The sequence below is a fragment of the Chiloscyllium punctatum genome, chromosome 3 (assembly GCF_047496795.1).
Source record: "Chiloscyllium punctatum isolate Juve2018m chromosome 3, sChiPun1.3, whole genome shotgun sequence".
In the NCBI taxonomy this organism is placed as follows: Eukaryota; Metazoa; Chordata; class Chondrichthyes; order Orectolobiformes; family Hemiscylliidae; genus Chiloscyllium; species Chiloscyllium punctatum.
In genome coordinates this window covers 135,607,420-135,627,439 of record NC_092741.1, presented here as the reverse complement: position 1 = coordinate 135,627,439, position 20,020 = coordinate 135,607,420, and the positions used below count along the sequence as shown (strand labels likewise).

Below are 20,020 nucleotides of genomic sequence, written 5' to 3'. Positions count from 1 at the left end.
AGGGATTCAACCAGGATGTTCCTTCAGTTGTCTGTAATAGGCAGAGTCAAGACCAAACTCCTCTGACTATGCTTCTGAAACCCAAAACAAAACACTTACTGTAAGATGCCATTCCATGATTGGGTAGCACTTGCCAAACAAGCCTGAGAGTGCTGATAGTTATAATGCTTTTAAAATGTTTAGCCAAGCTTGTAACATTGTTCATTTATCCTTGCTAGAATTGACATACACTTTTATGTGCCGATGTGTTCTTTGTAAGCAACAGGAATATGTTCAAATAAAGTAAAGAAGATCTGAAACAACAACAGAAATTGCTGGTGAAACTCAGCAAGTCTGGCAACATCTGTGGGAAAAAAACTGAGTTAACGTTTGGAGTCTTGTGACTCTTGCTCAGGAATATGTTCAAGCCTTAGCCCTCTTTTAGAATAACACTGGAAGTTGCCAATACCTCAGCCAATGAAAGGCGACTTTCAGCTAATCCTTCAAAGCTGTTTCCTCTTAATATAAATTGTTGCGGTGGTTTAAAAGTCTGACATTCTTATGTTTGTCTTGATGTGTACAAGATGAAAACCTTTAGCAACATGCCATTATTTTCAACAATATTCGAGCCCTGCACATCTTAGTGACTGAGAGATAAATAAGTTTGGGATGTAATAGCAATAACTGGGTTCTGTTAATTGCCTGCATGTAATAGTTATGTTTCTGATTTTGAAACTGATTAAATTCCATGGGGCTGTTAAGCTTCCTGATGCACATTCAACAAATTAGTTGAAATATTTGCCTCTTCTGAGTTTGAATACAAAAATAACTCTAAATATTTTCCAACAAGCTGCTGGTGTCATCATTTTCATAGTTTTATCTTGCTTATTTAAGCAAAGGAATGACAAAGTCAAGATTAGAGTGATGCTGGAAAAGCACAGCAGGTTAGGCAGCATCCGCAGAGCAGGAAAATCAATGTTTCAGGCAGGAGCAACTCATCAGCCCGAAACGTCGATTTTCCTGCTCCTCGCATGCTGCCTGACCTGCTGTGCTTTTCCAGCACCACTCTAATCTTGACTCTGATCTCCAGCACCTGCAGTCGTCACTTTCGCCAAAAGGAATCACAAAGTCTATCACTGAGTTAGGGCAAGTGTGCATCTTTAATTTTACCCTGCAGGATAAATAATATCACTGAAACAAATGTGGTCTTAACTGGAACATCCAGAAGCTGTGTTTACTTGCCATCCCATTGTTTTGTCATTCAAATGAGTGCATCCTTGCCCCAACTCTAATTATGAGTACGTTGCAATAAGTCACTATTGTTTATATTATTTTGGAATAAAGGTAACCATATTACAAATATCTAACTATGAAACTGTGTATCCAGTCCCCTCCCATTTCTCTCGGTGGTAATGACAGGAGATGTTTCCATTTTAGTTTTACACTGTGTGATTTAATTTTGGGACAAGGGTGTGAATTTCTCCAAATCAGTGAGCTGTCATCCCAGCTCCCAGTGAACTCACATCATTGTAGGAGTTCCTCAGGGTGACAATCTTCAGCTGCACCTCACTGATCATTCCTCCATCGTAAGGTCAAAGGTGGGGAGGTTTGTTGATGATTGCGCAATGTTCTCCACCATTTCAAACTGAAGCAATCCATATCCAAATGTCTGGATGAGATGGATAGACCTTAGTCTTGGTCTGGTGAATGGCAAGTAACATCTGTGCCATAGAAGGACCAGGCAATGACTGTCACCAGCAAAAGACAATCCAGTCATCACCCCTTGATGATTAATGACATTTTCACCACTCAATCCACCACTGAGCATGTTAATTGAGCCATAGGGAAAGCAAATAGAACGTTGATCTTTACTTCAAAAGAAATAGCATTTTAAAAATAGGGAGGTATTACTAAAAGACACTAGTCAGATCACAGCTGAAATACTGTGACCAGTTTCAGCCTCTTTATCTAAGGAAGATACAAGGCACTGGAGGCAGTACAGAGAAGGCTCACCAGGCTGATTCTGGGTATGGAGGGACTGTTTTATGCAGAGTTGTTGAGTAGGTTGAGCCTGTGCTCATTGGAGTTTAGATTGAGAGACTGCCTTATTGAAATGTTCACGATTCTCAGGGGGCTTGACAAGGTGGATGCTAAGATGTTGTTTCCCCTTGTGGCAGAACCTAGGGACAATGTGCCTAACCTCAGAAAAAGGGTGTCTCCCATTTAAGACAGAGGTGTGAAGGTATTTCCTCTCAGAAGGTAATGAATCTGTGGAATTCTTTACCACTGTAGGCTATGAAGATTGGGTTGTTGAGTGTATGCAAGATGTAGATAGAAACTTCTGTAATCGGTAAGGGAATCAAGGGCATGAGGAAAAGGCAGGAAAGTGAAGTTGAGAATGATCAGATCAAACAGACTATATCTGTTTTTACATCTTGTTATATTGTGGTCACCACGTAGAATATTTTGATACATACTCTGATTGGATTTTTCTCTACAATTAAAGTTGGATATTTCATTCACGTGCACACAGAGTTTGAATACATGCAGAAAAATGATTTCAATTTGCTTTTCTCTTCTTCTAATAGGTTTTCGCTATAATGACCTTTTGTCTCCAAGGTTCTTGAACTTGGTTGCCAATCTGTCTGGCTGCACTGCCCACCGCCGAATCAATAACTGCTCGGACATTTGTTTTCATCAGAAGTACCGATCACATGACGGAACATGTAACAATCTCCAGCATCCCATGTGGGGAGCTTCTCTTACTGCCTTTGAGCGCCTCTTGAAACCAGTCTATGAAAACGGGTTTAATTTGCCAAGAGGCATTAATCGCAACCAATTTTACAATGGATTTCCTCTCCCCTTACCTCGTCTCATTTCAACCACTCTAGTCGGCACTGAGACCATTACACCCGATGACCAGTACACACACATGTTAATGCAGTGGGGTCAGTTCCTTGACCATGACATAGACCTAACCGTTGCAGCACTAAGCCTTTCCAGGTTTTCAGATGGTCAGCACTGCAGTTCCGTCTGCACCAACGATCCTCCGTGCTTTCCCATCCTGATTCCTCAAAATGACCCCAGAGTGCGGAACGGAGCACGATGCATGTTCTTCGTGCGCTCCAGCCCCGTCTGTGGAAGTGGAATGACGTCTTTGTTAATGGAGTCGGTGTATCCCCGTGAGCAGATCAACCAGTTGACTTCGTATATCGATGCGTCCAATGTGTATGGGAGTTCAGACCAGGAAGCTGGAGAAATACGTGACTTGGCCAGTCAACGGGGCCTGTTAAAGCAAGGGATAGCGCATCGATTAGGGAAACCACTTCTACCATTTGCTACGGGTCCACCAACTGAATGTATGAGAGATGAAAATGAAAGTCCCATTCCTTGTTTCTTGGCAGGGGATCAACGTTCCAATGAACACATGGGTTTAACGAGTATGCACACAGTCTGGTTCAGGGAACACAATCGAATCGCCACCGAGCTCCTCAAATTAAATCCGCATTGGGATGGTGAAACAATCTATCATGAATCCCGTAAAATCGTGGGTGCCCAGATGCAGCACATAACCTATAGCCATTGGCTACCTAAAATCCTCGGTGACATTGGAATGAAGAAGGTTGGAGATTATAAAGGCTATGATCCAAATGTTAATGCGGGAATAGTGAATGTATTTGCCACTGCGGCTTTTAGGTTTGGACACTCATTGATCAACCCTATCCTCTACCGCTTGGACGATACATTTCAACCCATTCCTCAAGGCCACCTTCCCCTTCACAAAGCATTCTTCTCCCCCTTCAGGATAGTGAACGAGGGTGGCATTGACCCATTGCTGCGAGGTTTGTTTGCTGTACCAGGGAAAATGCGAGTCCCAACAGAGCTGGTTAACACAGAACTAACCGAGCGACTCTTCTCCATGGCACATGCAGTGGCACTGGATCTAGCTTCAATGAACATTCAGAGAGGTAGAGATCATGGGATACCTCCTTACAATGATTACAGAGTGTACTGCAATCTAAGTTCGGCTCATGAATTTGAGGACCTGAAAAAGGAAATTAAGAATCCGCGAATTAGGGAGAAACTCATGAAGTAAGTGTTATCTGTTGGAAACCTTATCCTGTAAATACACAGATTATTGGCATATTAGGGCACCAATTTTTACACTAACGGTAATTCTGACATCCTTTAATTGTGGTGCTTCATTTGCATCGTACCAATTTTATTTTTATTCATTCATGTGGTTATCACCAGCTAGGCCTGCACTTGTTGTCCATCTCTAGTTGCCCAGCGGGCTGATAAGAGTCAACCATATTGCTGTGGGTCTGGAGTCACATGTTGGCCAGACCAGGTAAGGATGGCAGATTCCTTCCCTAAAGGATGTTCGTGAGCCAGATAGATTTTTCCACAAATCGACAATGGATTCATGGTCATCAGTAGACTCTTAATTCACGATTTTCATTTAATTCAGATTCCACCATATGCCATGGCAAGATCTAGACCCAGGTTCCCAGAACGGGACCTGGGTCTCTGGACTAAGAGTCCAGTGATAATCCCATAGGCTGTCACCTCAAGAGGCTAACAAAATGGATAACCTGACAGGACAACTGGGAGAGAATAGGCCTGTGGAGCCAGGTCAGGAGAGATCTAGAGTCAATAGGTGTGAAGCAGGAAAAGCACGGTCAGGCAGCATCTGAGAAGCAGCAAAGTCAATGTTTTGTGCTCCTCTGCTGCTGCCTGACCTGCTGTGCTTTTCCAGCTTCACATCAATTGGCTTTGGCTTCCAGCATTTGCAGTCCTTACTATCTCCAGCGGAGACATCTAGCCTCTGTGGAACTGGCATAAGACTGAAGGCTCCTCTGAGAGATGTGATGGCATAGTGCTGGCCGGTAACAAGTACAAAGAGCCACTTGTCTTCAGAGTTAGCAGTGCCCACCTCCATTCTACTGGAAAGCTTTCCAATCCCTGTCAGTTCCAAATTATGCTCACAATTGCATTGCAGGAACCCAATTTAAATAGGTTCATAAGTGTGTCGATTTTAAGGCCACAGTGAGGCCTGAAATGTGTGAAAATGGATGAAAAAGTTTCAATTAGATGGATCCAGCACACAAACTGAATGTGGAATTAATGATCAACTGACGTACAGGTCACACTAGTGACTACCAGACTGACAAATGAGGACATTCTGCCTTCGCCCAAGTTATCCTGAGTGGCTTGCTAAGCTTCAGTGTGGACTTGCTGGGCTGAAGGGTCTGGTTCCACCCTGTAGGGATTCTAATTCTAATTCTTTGTGTTGGCCACCAAGGTGAAATTCAGAGGACTTTTCTATGTTGTATCTTCACATACTTTCTCCCCTTTGGGTTAAAACTAGTTGATGATGATCTGACATCACTCACAGACCAAACTGGATAATGATGGCAGGTTTTCTTCCTTTACCACTATCCTGGCTACTTGCTTCAAACTACTTTGGTAGGAGTTGGACACACATCCCCATGTTTTTAATCCAGGCCTTTAGATGACTATTACCAATGAAGTAACCACTATATTATCATACTCCCTAAAATGGAATTGAATGAGCTACTTTAAAACTCAAGTAAGTAAAGATCAAAAACTTCTGATGTTAGAAATCTGAAACAGATAATGTTGAAAATGCTAATTGGTCAGTTAAGCAGAGAGCAGATTAATTAATATTTCAGGTATGTAACTTTTATCAAAACTCCATGCAATGTTTCTCTTCTCTCATTGATTCTTACAGTTTATATGGTACACCCTTGAACATAGACCTGTTTCCTGCGTTACTGGTGGAGGACTTGATACCTGGAACCAGACTAGGACCAACACTTCTGTGCTTATTGGTTACACAATTTAAACGCCTTAGAGATGGTGATAGGTAAGCAGCAACCAGTGTAATGTAAGTTTATTTTGTTTATTTCAGCCCTGCCTTCAGTTTCGTGCTTAAGATCTCCGCAATATGTAAATACGTCTTAGAAGACCACCGTCCCTGAGGGAGATTTGTTTCCAAATATGTGCGTTTGCATTCCTAATAAGCCATTGGGTTATGTTAGTCTGGTAGAATACAAATCAGTTAGCCTGGAGGATGCCAAATTTGACTGCTGTTGAGGGGCTATAAGTCAGACACAACGCTCTGAAGTCGAAAGTGGAGAAAACAACTTAGATTCCTACTCCAGATTTGCTTCCAGTGCACTGTTCCGGACTGAGGACAAGTGTGAGGCAGACTTGTCCTTTTGTCAAGCTTTAGTCTCATGTTAAGATCTGCCGAAGATCCATGACCTTCTCACTCCAGATGAAAATCCTTTCAATTGAACCACGTTGATGCATTTGGAGGTAGCCTTATCTCATTTCTTCACAATTCCTCAACATTGCTTCCCAGCCACCAAATCATTTTCAGCTGCAATTGCTTTTGTTACATCGACATATAAGTTCAATATCTTACACTCGAAGGTTCCAGAAATGAGGTGAGTGATTTGGCTTGTGATGAGAAAGGAATTTTGGATGGGTCATAGGGCTGTCATCATTTGCGAAGAGCTGTGAGATTTTTCCAGACTTACTTGACCCAGTGTAGAAATGAAATGAGGCCCTATGTTAACACCTCATCTGAAAATTGCACTTCTTAGACATGGTGTTCCCTTAGTACCGTGCTACAGAGTGTATTTGATGCCAAAGATCCAGAGTATGGCAATGATTCCATGACCACCTCATTTAAGATGAAAATCTTCACAATTGAGCCAAACATGCAGATGTACATTTTTACTGAGGGGGAACATGATCACAATTAGCTATGATGCTACATAACCTTCTGACACTCCATGTCTGAGTAGAGAGAGCATGAACTCTTGGACAGGTATTGGAGAGATGCCAGAATCTGTGGAACTGTGCATTAACATCAACCTTCAGAAGCTGGCCACTGGAAAAAAATTGGTAACTGAAGGATTGTGAGTTAGCTGTAGAGTTATTTGTGTGTTCTGAAGTTTGCTGAGATATGAGTGCAGTTTGTAAATTAACGTTTCGGAGGGAGCAGACATGACAGTGAAGCTTAGATTGCAACCAGATCACCAAGATCTTCTGACTGAGAGAGCAGGGTCGAGTGGCCTTATCCTGCATGTATTTTCTTAAGTTACTCTCCTTCCCCTCCCACCTACCATGTTTATCCCTGACCTGCACTTTTTTGTCTCTGTCTCCTGACTCTCTCTCTCTCCAGACCCTTCCCTCTCAGTCTCTCCCTTCTCTCTCCCAACTCTCCCTCTCTTCCTTGCCTTTCCTGACTGTCCCTCTCACTTCCTTCCCTCTCCCGCTGTCCCTCCTTTTTCCCTTTCCCTTTTCTAATCTTCACGCTCAATGCTTCATTCCAGATCCCAAAAGTAAGTGACTATTGACACAGTGGATGCGTTAATTTTAATTTTCCAGAATTCCCTAGATTATGTAAAGCTTACAAAATAATTATTACAGCACTTCTATTCAAGAAAGGAGGGAGACAGAAAGTCAGGACAGTTTGCCTGAATTCTGTCATGGAGAAAATTGAGGAATGTGTTATTGAGGAGGTTGAAGCAGGATGCTTAGAACATCTGAATGCAGTATGTCAGATTGTATTGTGGCTTTGTGCGAGGGAAATTGTGTTTGACAATTTATTAGTGTTCTACAAAGAAGTAACAAGCAACATGAATAAAGAGGAACCTATAGATTTGGTGTGCTTAAATTTCCAAAAGACTTTTTGGCAAGCTGCCATTTTAAAGGTTATTGCATAATATAAGAGCTCATAATGTATGAGCAACATATTTATCATGGGTAAAAGGATTGGATAACCAACAGGAAGCAGAGATATAGGGATAAATAGTTTATTTCAGGTTGGCACACTATAACCACCAGAGCAGTACAGGGATCAGAGCTGGGGCCTCAACTATTTACAATGTAAATTAATGACTTGGATCAAAGGATCATATATTTAGATTTGCTGACAACACAAAGATAGGTGGAAGAATCAGTTGTGAAGAGGACATGGGTAGAATTTTGTTGAGTCACAAATCTCCCATCAGCTGGCTAGTGAGAGATCAATGCTGCTGCTTCTAGGGAAGATCTGATGAACCAGACATCAATCAGTCATTGATGAGGCCACCGGCAGGTGTCCTCCTCAGAGAGAGCGCTGGGAGGCTAAGAAATCTTGTGGTAAGCAGTGCCTTAGAGGATTAGTGGTTGCTGGCAGAAGACCATCCCAGAATCACAGAATTGCATAGAACCCAGGGCAAAGGTCAGAGATGTCACTTGAGGGCCTCAATTGGTGACAGTGCAGCAAGCTTCACCATGAATCTTTTGCCCAGAATTTAATTCTGACAAATGCGGGTTGGCAGTGGGTCTTTGGTACACCACTACTCTGCCTAATTACTTCCTTTTCCCAGACACCTATTCCCCTCCCCTCTCCCATCAGCATTCTGCAGGGACTGTTCCTGCAGGACACCCTCGCCCACTTCTCCTGCACTCCCAACACCTGCCCACATCCCCATGACACTTTCCCTTTCAACTGCTAAAGGTGCAACACTTGTCTGTTACCTCCCACCCCACCACCATCACAACGACCACAGAAGTCGGCATCATCAAAACAGATGTGACATAGCTGGAGAAACTGGGTATGTGGAATAAAGTACGTACAACTAGGGCACATAGTTTCAAAATAGGGAGTTTTCAGTTGCAGGTAAGGAGAATTCTGTCTGTTTAAGATTTGTTACTCTGCAAAGTTCTTCCTGCAGAAAGCAATGGAGGCTAGGTCATTGAATATTTTTAAAGCAAAGTTCAATTCTTGATTGCCAAGCAAGTCAAAGTTAATACAGGGCAAACAGGAAAGTAAAAGTGACTCCTAAGTCAGATCCACCATGATCTTAACTAATGGCAGAGCAGACTCAAGTCACTGAGTAGCCTACTCCTGTTCCTATTTTGTGTTTTCATATATAGGGAGAGTGGAAGGGGTTGGAGACACCAGCAGCAAGTGAGGACAGCAGTGAGCCAGAGGAGATTGAAATGTCAAGCGACAGGATGAAGACATGAAGCGAGAAGGAAGAGGGTCATGGTGGGAGAGCAGCCAGTGGGGAGGCAGGATGGAACAATCAGGCAGGAAGGAGAACGAGTTCTTAAATTATTCAGAGTTAGCGAGTTTCAGCCAGTGAGGTTCAAGGCAGAACTAGGTATTTCATGTAAAAGTTACAGGGCCAGGTTATATGTTTCCTTATGGGTAAGTAGATTTTCCATTAGCAAGTTTTTGTTTAATATGCAGCATTATGGGAGTACATTAGAAGTGCTTATATGGGCGGTTTTCTTTTAACTGCCTTCCAATATTGTCTTATTTACTCAGGTAAGTTTCATTCCCAATTAATAATCGAGTATTTCCATTCAGCATGAGCATGGTTTGATTGGTAAACAGCAGGGAGAAGAAGCAGATTGCAAATATTGCAGTCACCTTCGGGTAACTGCTGAGTTGAAAACACTTCATCTTCCTCCTGCAGCTCTGTGTCAGGCTGCCTTTTGGGGTTTGTTATACATACAGAGCTTGGTGAAATTTATCTCCTTCCTCGTAATGAAGATGATAAGTTTCAAACGTTTCCACTTTGTCCCAAGGTCACTCATGCCCACTTCTCTCAAAATCCAGAGCTATCCTCTCATTGTTTTAAGATTGTTCTGCTGTCCAGTAGTCTGTCCTGTTTCCACTTCCACCGGTAATTTAGAATTCCAAAACATGTATTTAAACATGTGCATAGTCCCAGAACTACGTGGACTTCAGTAAGGTGTTCAACAAGATTCCCCATTGGAGGACTGGTTTAGCAAAGTTAGATCTCATGGAATACAGGGAGAACTAGCCATTTGGAGCAGAAGTGGCTCAAAGGTAGAAGACAGAGGGTGGTGGTGGGGGGTTGCTTTTCAGACTGGAGGCCTGAGACCAGTGAAGTGCCACAAGGATCGATGCTGGGTCCTCTACTTTTCAGCGTTTATATAAATGATTTGGATGTGAACATATGAGATGCAGTTCGTAAGTTTGCAGGTGACACCAAAATTGGAGTTGTAGTCAACAGTGAAGAAGGTTACCTCAGATTACAACAGGAGCTTGATCAGATGGGCTAATGGGCTGAGGAGTGGCAGATGGAATGTAATTTCGATAAATGCGAGGTGCTGCATTTTGGGAAAGCAAATCTTAGCAGGACTTATACATTTAATGGTAAGGTCCCAGAGAGTGTTGCTGAACATAGAGACCTTGGAGTGCAGGTTCATAGCTCCTTGGAAGTGGAGTCGCAGGTAGATGGGATAGTGAAGAAGGTGTTTGGTATGCTTTCCTTGATTTGTCAGAGCATTGAGTACAGGAGTTGGGAGGTCATGTTGCAGCTGTACAGGACATTGGTTAGGCCACTTTTGGAATATTGCATGCAGTTCTGGTCTCCTTCCTATCGGAAGGATGTTGTGAAACTTGAAAGGGTTCAGAAAAGATTTACAAGGATGTTGCCAGGATTGGAGGATTTGAGCTATAGGGAGAGGCTGAACAGGCTGGGGCTGTTTTCCTGCAGCATCAGAGGCTGAGGGTTGACCTTGTGGCGGTTTATAAAATCATGAGAGGCATGGATAGGATAAATAGACAAAGTATTTTTCCCTGGTGTGGGGGAGTCCAGAACTAGAGGGCATAGATTTAGGGTGAGAGGAGAAAGATATAAAAGAGACCTAAGGGCAACCTTTTCACACAGAGGATGGTGCGTGTATGAAATGAGCTGCCAGAAGAAGTGGTGGAGGTTGATACAGTTGAAACATTTAAGAGGCATTTGGATGGGTATATGAATGGGAAAGGTTGGAGGGATATGGGCTGGGTGCTTGCAAATGGGGCTAAATTAGGTTGGGACATCTGGGTGGCATGGATGAGTTGGACCAAAGGGTCTGTTTCCGTACTGTACAACTCTATGTAATCGACCCACTGTTTCCAAGGGTGAACTTTTCTGCAGTAAATTGATCTTTAAATTCCTTTTCTTTCTTTCAAATCTCTACATGGCCTCAATCCACCCTGACCAGGCAATCTACTGAAATTGTAATTTTTTCTTTCTGTTGCCTACCATTTGTTCAGGTAGTGGCTTATTGCTTGTTCTCTGTTACTCCACTATACCTTTGGCTGCTTCCTTATCTGCCCTCGAAGGCAACCCTTTCTGATTCTTTCCCTGTGTTGCTTTCAAAAGTCTCCCACAAACTCTTCTCTTTATTCCCGCACACAACTTCAATTCCCTTTCTACTGCTTAAAGGTTACTTTTTGTGTTAGCACTGTGCAGTATGGTTGGAGTTGTTTTCTTAATGCAAGAGAACTGTAACAATATAAATCATGACTGAAGCCATATATGTCTGCAATTAAGATGTTCAATTATTTTACAATAATCTAGTAAACCAGTGCATGTGAACATTGCAATTAAATTTATTTAAAGTAACGCTTCTGAATTGTTTACATTTATTTCATTTTTGTAGGATGTCATGTCAAAAGGGAATTGATGAAATATAAATTAACGTTTTTTGAAACTGTGCTAATTGAAGTACTGACACTAAACCAAAAGAAACAAATCTGAATAGATCAAGGAATGTAAAAGTGAAAATAAGAGACACTTGACATCTCATTAATGACACAATTAATGGAAACAGTTTTGAAGGACTATGATAGATATTAAATTATTCTTTTTCTTCTGTGCAAACAGGTTCTGGTATGAGAATCCTTGGGTGTTCACTCCAGCCCAGCTGACTCAAATCAAGCAGACATCTCTTGCCCGTGTCCTGTGTGATAATGGAGACAATATCACCAGGATACAGCCTGATGTGTTCAGAGTGGCAGATTATCCTCATGGTTATCAGAGTTGTGATGATATACCAAAAATGGACTTGCGGATGTGGCAAGATTGTTGTGAAGGTTCGTCATTATTTAATGGACGATGTTTGAGTTTTGCATGGACAAAATGGAGAAAATGAGGATTGCAGTTGCTGGAGATTGGAGTCTAAAAGTGTGGTGCTGGAAAAGCACAGCCGGATTCGGCAGCATCGGAGGAGCAGGAGAATCGACGTTTCATAAAGGAATGGCTTATGCCTGCTTCTCCTGCTCCTCAGATGCTGCCTGACCGGATGTGCTTTTCCAGCACCACACTTGTCGACTGTTGCATGGATAGTTGAACATTTTAAAGCTATTTAGTGTTTTGTGAATTGTTGATAAGGAATATGTTACAGAATTCCTGCTCATCGTAACAATTCCCACAGTAAATATGAATAATTCTTTGCATCTGTTGTAAAAGTTCTAGCTATTTGGCTGGAATTATTGCTTGAGACAACAGATTGGGCCTAATTTTAATGTTACATTGAGAAAATTCTACATATTTGACAATTTGTTCTGACCTCCATGCTTCCCGAAAATTCAGTGATAAGGGTCTTTTAAAATTGAAAGCCAGAAAAAGAGTTTATTTGTAACAATCAGATGTAACTTCCCATCTTCTTTATGCTTTTTTTTTCATTTTTTTGGAGGGTGCTAGTTTCTCCATAACATCTTGTCTTATATATTTGATTCATAATATTATAATGTTGCTGTGAGGGTTTTGGGTTGGGGGAGCGGCAGTGCAGTGGGTGGTGGTCAGTTGACATTGGTGAGAGTGCTGCACTTTTAGTCCCTGTTATGGCTGTGATAGTTCATCAAGGCTGCCTCCTCACCATATCTCATGCTTCAGGGATTAAGCTATACATAATCAGTTGTCTCTGTCTAATGGGGAAAACAAAACTGCCCATGGTTCATTGTGGATCATGTCTCATTATTATGTTATGGGACTCACTTTCACTTGGGTGAATGAAGGACACCTTGTGACCTGCAGTGCACCTGATGGGTAATGTTGGGCATTTTGATTGCATCACCTTGGAGTCTTTGCTGTTTCCTCCTCATATAACCCAGAACTTAATCAGGATGCTTTGGCATGTTAATAAGCATACATGCAATCCATCTGTAGTCACCTCCACGCTTTTCAAATTATTGTGATGTATTTTCCTCTGGTGAATTCACGTTTGAATTGTTACTTTGCTTCAAATCCTCTGCTGACTCATTCTTGTAATTCCTTTTTCGCATTAATTGTATTTCTTTGCCTTTCATTCCCTGACAGAGGGTTTAATGCTTTTTCTCTGCAATCAAAGAGAGACTCAACTTGTTTTACTGAGAACATAGTCCATGATATTCTGCACTTGGGGACAATGGCAGTAGTCTCTGATTTTGCAACAAGTAGACTGGGTTTACCAAAATCCTAAGGAGATGTCATAGGTAACAGGTTGTGCAATAAATTATTCACTTACATTTAGCATGGAAGGGAGTTGGAACCAGTGAAAGCCAATTAGCATTTTTATGTGTATGTAAAGTTAATGTGTTACATATTACCATAGGAAGAGGGCAAAGGAAGATATTCTTGAGATCAGATTACAGATTTCCCTCCAGAATATGAATATCTTAGATAGATGTGCAGTAGTTCTGTGGGGTCACTGGAACCCAGATGCTGTTTGGCTTTGTGATCTACCATAATTAGATGTAGAATGAAGATGATCTCTAATCAAAGAGACACATCCTAGAGCCATTTTAAGGAGGCTGGGAGGGTTGCTGTGCTGGGGCCAGGGAAGGAGAACAACTGCAACAGGATTTTACTAGTGCTGGTGGATTTAGGAAATTCTCCAAAAACTGAGAAAAGCCTGAAGATAGTCTCTCAAAGTTACCACACAAAGCAAGCAGAATATAGCAACCCACTGGAAGCTGGGAGCAAGTGTGGACTATTTGCTATAAGGACTGTGATTCTGTGGAGACCACAATGCATGATAAGCATCAAAGAGAAACGTTTTTCTCTTTGTAGCTTGAAGTGTAAACAGAAACAGCCAATTATGCATTTAGTTTTAAAGTGGCAAATCTTGTATCAGTCTTCAGCTATCACTGGATGTTCGACTCTCTTTTTAAATGTGAAAGGTCTCTGCAGGCATTGTAATGAGGTAATGGTGCAAGTGAAGTGAGTGTGGAAACAGGTCATGTTTGAAATGAAGCAAGTGATACAATGTACGGTACAAAGCTCAATTCTGAAATAAAAATTTCAGATTATCCATTATTTGACTCAACTTGAGAAAGCTGCTTACCAATTTGTTCCTGATAATGTGAGTTGGCGGTTTCTGGCAATCAGAAAATATTTAGCACTTTTTCTTAATTAATGATCATTTGAGTGATCAGGTATTAGGTAGGAAATGGCTTGAGGAACTCAGATATAAGTCTAGTAGAGAGGATGTTCTGTGTATTGTTATGACACAGTCCTGAACCCTTCGGCGAATTAAACCAAACACCCAGAAAAGCTCACCTCGCCTTGTAATCTGTTAAAGTATGAGTGACAGAAAACTCCCAAATTCCACTATTTACAGAAAAATAATATCAGTTTATTCCTTAACTCTTAAAAGTGAACTTTAAACAACAACTATCCCAACTCTCAGCCCCTGTCTCTTAACTGCTTGTTGTCTGCCTCCAACTCTGTAAGATTAGATTAGATTTGATTCCCTACAATATGGAAACAGGCTGTTCGGCCCAACAGCGATCCTCCGAAGAGTAGCCCACCCAGACCCATTGCCCTACCCTCTATTTACTCTTGACTAATACACCTAACACTATGGGTAATTTTGGCATGGCCAATCCATCTGACCTGCAAGGTTTTGGGACTGTGGGAGGAAACCAGACCACTCGGAGGAAACCCACGCAGACACAGTGAGAATGTGGAACCCCCATACAGACAGTTGCCTGAGGTGGGAATTGAACCCGGGTCCCTGGTGCTGTGAGGCAGCAATGCTAACCACTGAGCCACCATGCCACCGCAATATACTGTTCCAATAAAAAAAATACTGAAATTACATGATTCCTGATGAAGGGCTTTTGCCTGAAATGTCGATTTCGCTGCTCGTTGGATGCTGCCTGAACTGCTGTGCTCTTCCAGCACCAATAATCCAGTATATGAAATTACATCAACTTAACTTTAACACCACACAGCAGTTGTCAACTCCAATGTCCTCCTCCTTTCAGCTGAACATCTCCCTGGGTCATCTTCTGTCTTTTAGTGCAAAGATGTTTCAAATGAAAAAGGTACCTTTGACAGAGAGTGTTTTTGAATGGCAGTCTCTCTTGATGGCACTTACTCTCTGTCTTTCAAAATGGTTGCTTTTTTATACCTCTAACATCGGATTGTCTCATTGGTTAGAGGTTGGCAAGAACAATAAATTCAAATGTGATTTGGTTTTAGTATCCTGGGGCATAATTTAACTGGTTAAATGCGAATTGTTGTCAAAACAGCAACCAACTCAGATATCTATTTCACAGCCAAATGTTGCATATTTCCGGTAGACTCCATTTTCCCAATTACTCTGAGACTGTGAGCTAGTCATAGGACAGGTGCTTGGAAGCTCTCAATGCAAAACCGCATTCACACACTCTTAAAGGTACATGCATTGACCCTGTCATAAGAATGTTACGACACAGGGTAAACCCTTCTGCTAATTTAAACCAGACACAACTGCAAGCTCACCTCACCTCGTAATCTGTAAAAGTATGAGTGACAAAGATCTACCAAATTCCACTATTTAAAGAAAAAAAAATTAACCATTTATTTTTTAATTCCAAGGAAAAAAAAGAACATTAAACAACAACTATTTACACTGTAGACTTCCTTTGTCTTAAAGATTTATCTCCCTTCAACTCTGCAATACTGTACTGATCCAATAAACCCCACCCCCCCTTCCGATTAAGTTAACAAAAATCAACTTTCAAAACCAGTCAACTATGTTGAATCTCCTTTGTATCTTGATCTGTAGATTTTTCTGGTTTTTTTTCCTTCGGTCTTCTGCTGCACAGATTTCCTATGAACAGGTACCTTTCAGAGAGCAGTTCTGTGGGCAGCTTGTGTTTGTTGGTGCTCTTTGCCACTTTGGCTAACACTTCAAAATACCTGATTTTTATACCTCAAAACATTGAATCGTCTCATTGGTTTGATGTCATCAAACCAGTAAAATCCAAATTCAATTTTGGTATCTTGGGGCATAAGGTAAAACAAAACTGCTCAAACTCAAATTTGTTATGTACCATAGCAACTCAGCTCAGTTCGTCGTTTCACATGCAAATGTTACATTTTTAGATTTTTCAGCACACTCTGTGCTTGTTAAGTTCTTGCCAGCTTTCACTCTTCCTTAAAGGTATGCACCTACATCATCATAAGAACAATGTTAGTGCAGGGGAAATGGAGGTGAAGTTATAGACTTGGGGGAATCAGTGCTGAGTGTTGATGTTGGGAAATGATGTTGTTATGGATTAGATTAGATTAGATTCCCTACAGTGTGGAAACAGGCCCTTCAGCCCAACAAGTCCACACTGACCTTCTGAAGAGCATGCCACTCCCCTCCAACTAATGCACCTAACACTATGGCAATTTACCATGGCCAATTCACCTGACCTGCACATCTTTGGACTGTGTGAGGAAACTGGAGCACCCGGAGGGAACCCGGGCAGACACTGGCAGAATGTGCAAACTCCACGCAGACAGTTGCCCGAGGCTGGAATCAAATCTGGGACCCTAGTGCTGTGAGGCAGCAGTGCTAACCACTGAGCCACTGTGAATGTAGATCTACTTTTCAGAAGGCATTCAAATCAAACAACTGCAGCTCACAATTCAGCAACATCAACTTATCTTTAAAATATTGCTTTGAATTAATTTTAGAAAATCTTTCCCAGGCACCCCAGAGGTGTATTTAGCAAAACAATTAAACACTTGAACCAAAGAAATAACAGACCCTCACATGTACGTAGCTCCTTTAGCGTAGTAAACAGAGAGTAGGACATGCACTGAGGAGGGTTTAATACTGCAAGAGGTTACAGAGATATGTAAGGGTCAGGCCATGGAGGGATTTCAAAACAAATTTTAAAAGTGAGGCCGTGCTGCACGGGGAGCCAGGAGTTGGATAATGAGTGAACATGACCTCTGCGTTGGGAAATGGAGTTTTGGATAAGCTCTAAAGAGGAAATATTAAGGGCAAATTTTGTCTCTCTGATTTTCAATCTTTCCCTTCTCTCTCCTTCTTCCACTTCATGTTCTGAGTACAGAAAATCCTGATATCTTTGTTCCATCTGGGTTTGGCATTATTTTACATACATCCTTTCTGTTCCTGGCCAACTGGAAAGTTTTCCAACTGCAAAATGGTTTAGCCATTTATCAAACCCAAGCACGTTCTTGGCTGTGATTTATTCAAAAATAGTGCGATTGTGATTGCAGCTGCATTTTTAAAAATGAAATATTCTGTGCAAGAAGTGTTAAGTAACTAGATCCTGCTACTCTGGGGAGGTGATGGTGGATGGTAATGTCACTGGACGAGCAAGCTGGAGGCCCAGGATAGTGTTCTGGGGACAGTCGGGTCATTTGGTTCACTGTGACAGCGAGTGGAATCTAAATTGGCTAATGAAGCTAGAATCTAAAGATGAAACTGTCATTGATTTTGTTTTTCTTTGACATTCTGGATTACCTCAGTTCCTTAGGAAATGAAAGCTGCTATGCTTCTCTGTTCTGGATTACATGTGACTCCAGGCATGTGAGTGACTCTTAACTGTCCTCTGAAATGACCTAACAAGACATTCAATTTACAGGAAATAGGCTTGAGTAACAAATGCTGGCTTTGTCACTGATGCCCACATTCCATAAAAGAATTATTAAAAAGATAAATGGTAGGTTGTAATGTCCACTTTCAGAACATTTTTGAGAGCTACCTGTCTCTCAAAGATTAGCTTTTGTATGTTTGTATGTTAGATAGTGTGCCTGTGGAATGAAATACAATATTGTCAGAAGGGTCTTAGTGTAGCCCCAGGGACAACAAAGCCTACTCATTCTTTTAGAGACAATTTGGCGCAAGTGTTTAAGGATGATGTGTTGAGTGCAGAGACTGATGGGGGTGGTACCCACCACCAAGAACATCTTCCCCTCCCCACCCCGTCTGCCTTCTGCAAGGACCATTCCCTTCGCCAATCCTTGTATTGTGCTACTCTCCCAAACACCACCAACACTCCCACCGAACCCCCAGGTCCCTTCCCCTGCAACTGGAAAAGTTGCAAAACTTGCTAGTACGCCACCCCCCCCCCCCCCCCCCCCCCTCACCTCGGTCCAGGGCCCCAAACAGTCCTTCTAGGTGAGACAGAGGTTCACTTGCCTCTCTTCCAACCTAGTTTACTGTATCAGGTGTTCCCGATGTGGTCTTCTCTTAATTGGGGAGACCGAACGTAAACTTAGGGAAAGGTTCACTGAGTTTCTCAGCCAGGCCTGCAGGGGCCAACCTGACTTCCCAGTCACCGCCCATTTCAATTCCCCTTCCCACTCCCTTTCCAACATGATCATCCTTGGCCTCCTCCATTGCCACAACAAACCAAACCACAAATTGGAGGAACAACATTTCATCTTCTGCCTGGGCAGCCTACATGGAGTTCTCCAATATCAAATAACCTCTCTCCCCATTCCCTGACCCCCTTCCCGACCCCTCCCCCTCTCTTTCACTCCTTCCTGCCACCAACCGGATCTATTCCTTCCGTTGACCTGCCAGGACGTACTCTCTACCTGTTTGCACCTATCCTCACTTCACCACCCTGCCCCCGCCTCTCCCTTTATCCGCAGCTCCCCCATACCCACCCTCAGTCCTGAAGAAAGGTTACACCCAAAACGTCGACTTCTCCACCTCCTGATGCTGCCTGGCTTGCTGTGTTCTTCCAGCCTCCTGTCTGCTCATTCTTTTAAGCTATCTTTGCTTCTATTCGGATTTTCAATGTATCGTTTGATTGAAGATTTTCTGTTTTGGGGTACAGTTGTGACATTTTCCTGACAGGTATTTGTACAACTGTTCATTCTAAATGCACTTTGTCATCTTGTAGTAATCTCTTCAGGTTCCTAATGGTGAACTGAAAAAAAACCCGAAGGTGCGGTAGCACTGTATTCTTCTGTGTGAAGTCGCTGGCAGAGTGAAATGATTTCCATTCATTCAGCCTTGGCTGGACATTGTCTAGACCAATACACTGTAGAGAATATAGCTGTTACTTCTGTTTATATTTGCTACTTCAGAGGGAGCCAATGTTCTTGTCTGAAGTTGCACATGTCTTTAATTAAAGGCACAGCCAAAAGTGATATAGTTTTTTTTAAATCTTGCACAAATTTCAATTACTACTGGAATTCTTTGATTTATCTTAGTATTAATAGAGTCATCAAGTTATACAGCACGGAAACAGACCCTTTGATCCAACTTGTCCATGCCAACTGGATATCCTAAATTAATCTAATCCTATTTGGCAGTATTTAGCCCATATCCCTCTAAACCCTTCCTCTTCATGCACCCATCCTTTTAAATGTTGTAACTGTACCCATTTCTACCACCTTTTCTGGCAGCTTGTTCCATACACGCACCACCTTCTGCGTGACAAAGTTGCTCACCAGGTCCCTTTTAATCCTTTCCCTTCTCACCTTAAATCCACGCCCTCTAGTTTTGGATTCCCGTACCCTGGAAAAAAGACCTTGGCTATTCACCCTGTCCATGCCTCTCATTATTTTATAAACCTCTAGAAGGTCACCCTTTAGCCTCTGACACTCCAGGGAAAACAGCCCCAGCCATTGCACCCTCTCACTATAGATCAAACCCTTCAATCCTGGCAACATTCTTGTAAACCTTTACTGAACCCTTTCAAGTTTAGCCACCTCTTTTCTCCAGCAGGAAGACCAAATTGAATGCCGCATTCTAACAGTGTACTGCTGCAACATGTCCGAACTCCTGTACTCAGTGACCTGACCAAGCGTGCCAAATGCCTTCTTCACTACCCTGTGGACATGCATTCCTTGGTCTCATTATTCAAGGAACTTACCATGAAGTTTATGCCCTGCCCTAGTTTGCCCTACCAAAATGCAACACCTCATATTTATCTAAGTTAAATTTCATCTGTCACCACTCGGCCCATTGGCCCACCTGATCA

At 42.2% G+C, this 20,020-nt stretch overlaps 1 protein-coding gene across 5 annotated transcripts in view; it reads left to right on the top strand.

Moving 5' to 3' along the window:
* pxdn (peroxidasin) overlaps window positions 1-20,020 on the top strand; it is a 257,223-nt gene that overhangs the window by 207,280 nt on the left and 29,923 nt on the right. For all 5 annotated transcript variants that reach the window (XM_072561008.1, XM_072561006.1, XM_072561007.1 and 2 more), the window contains 3 exons: window positions 2,568-4,071; window positions 5,735-5,869; window positions 11,697-11,905. In XM_072561008.1, the coding sequence (XP_072417109.1) occupies window positions 2,568-4,071; window positions 5,735-5,869; window positions 11,697-11,905 (1,848 nt within the window). The remainder of the gene's footprint in view (window positions 1-2,567; window positions 4,072-5,734; window positions 5,870-11,696; window positions 11,906-20,020) is intronic.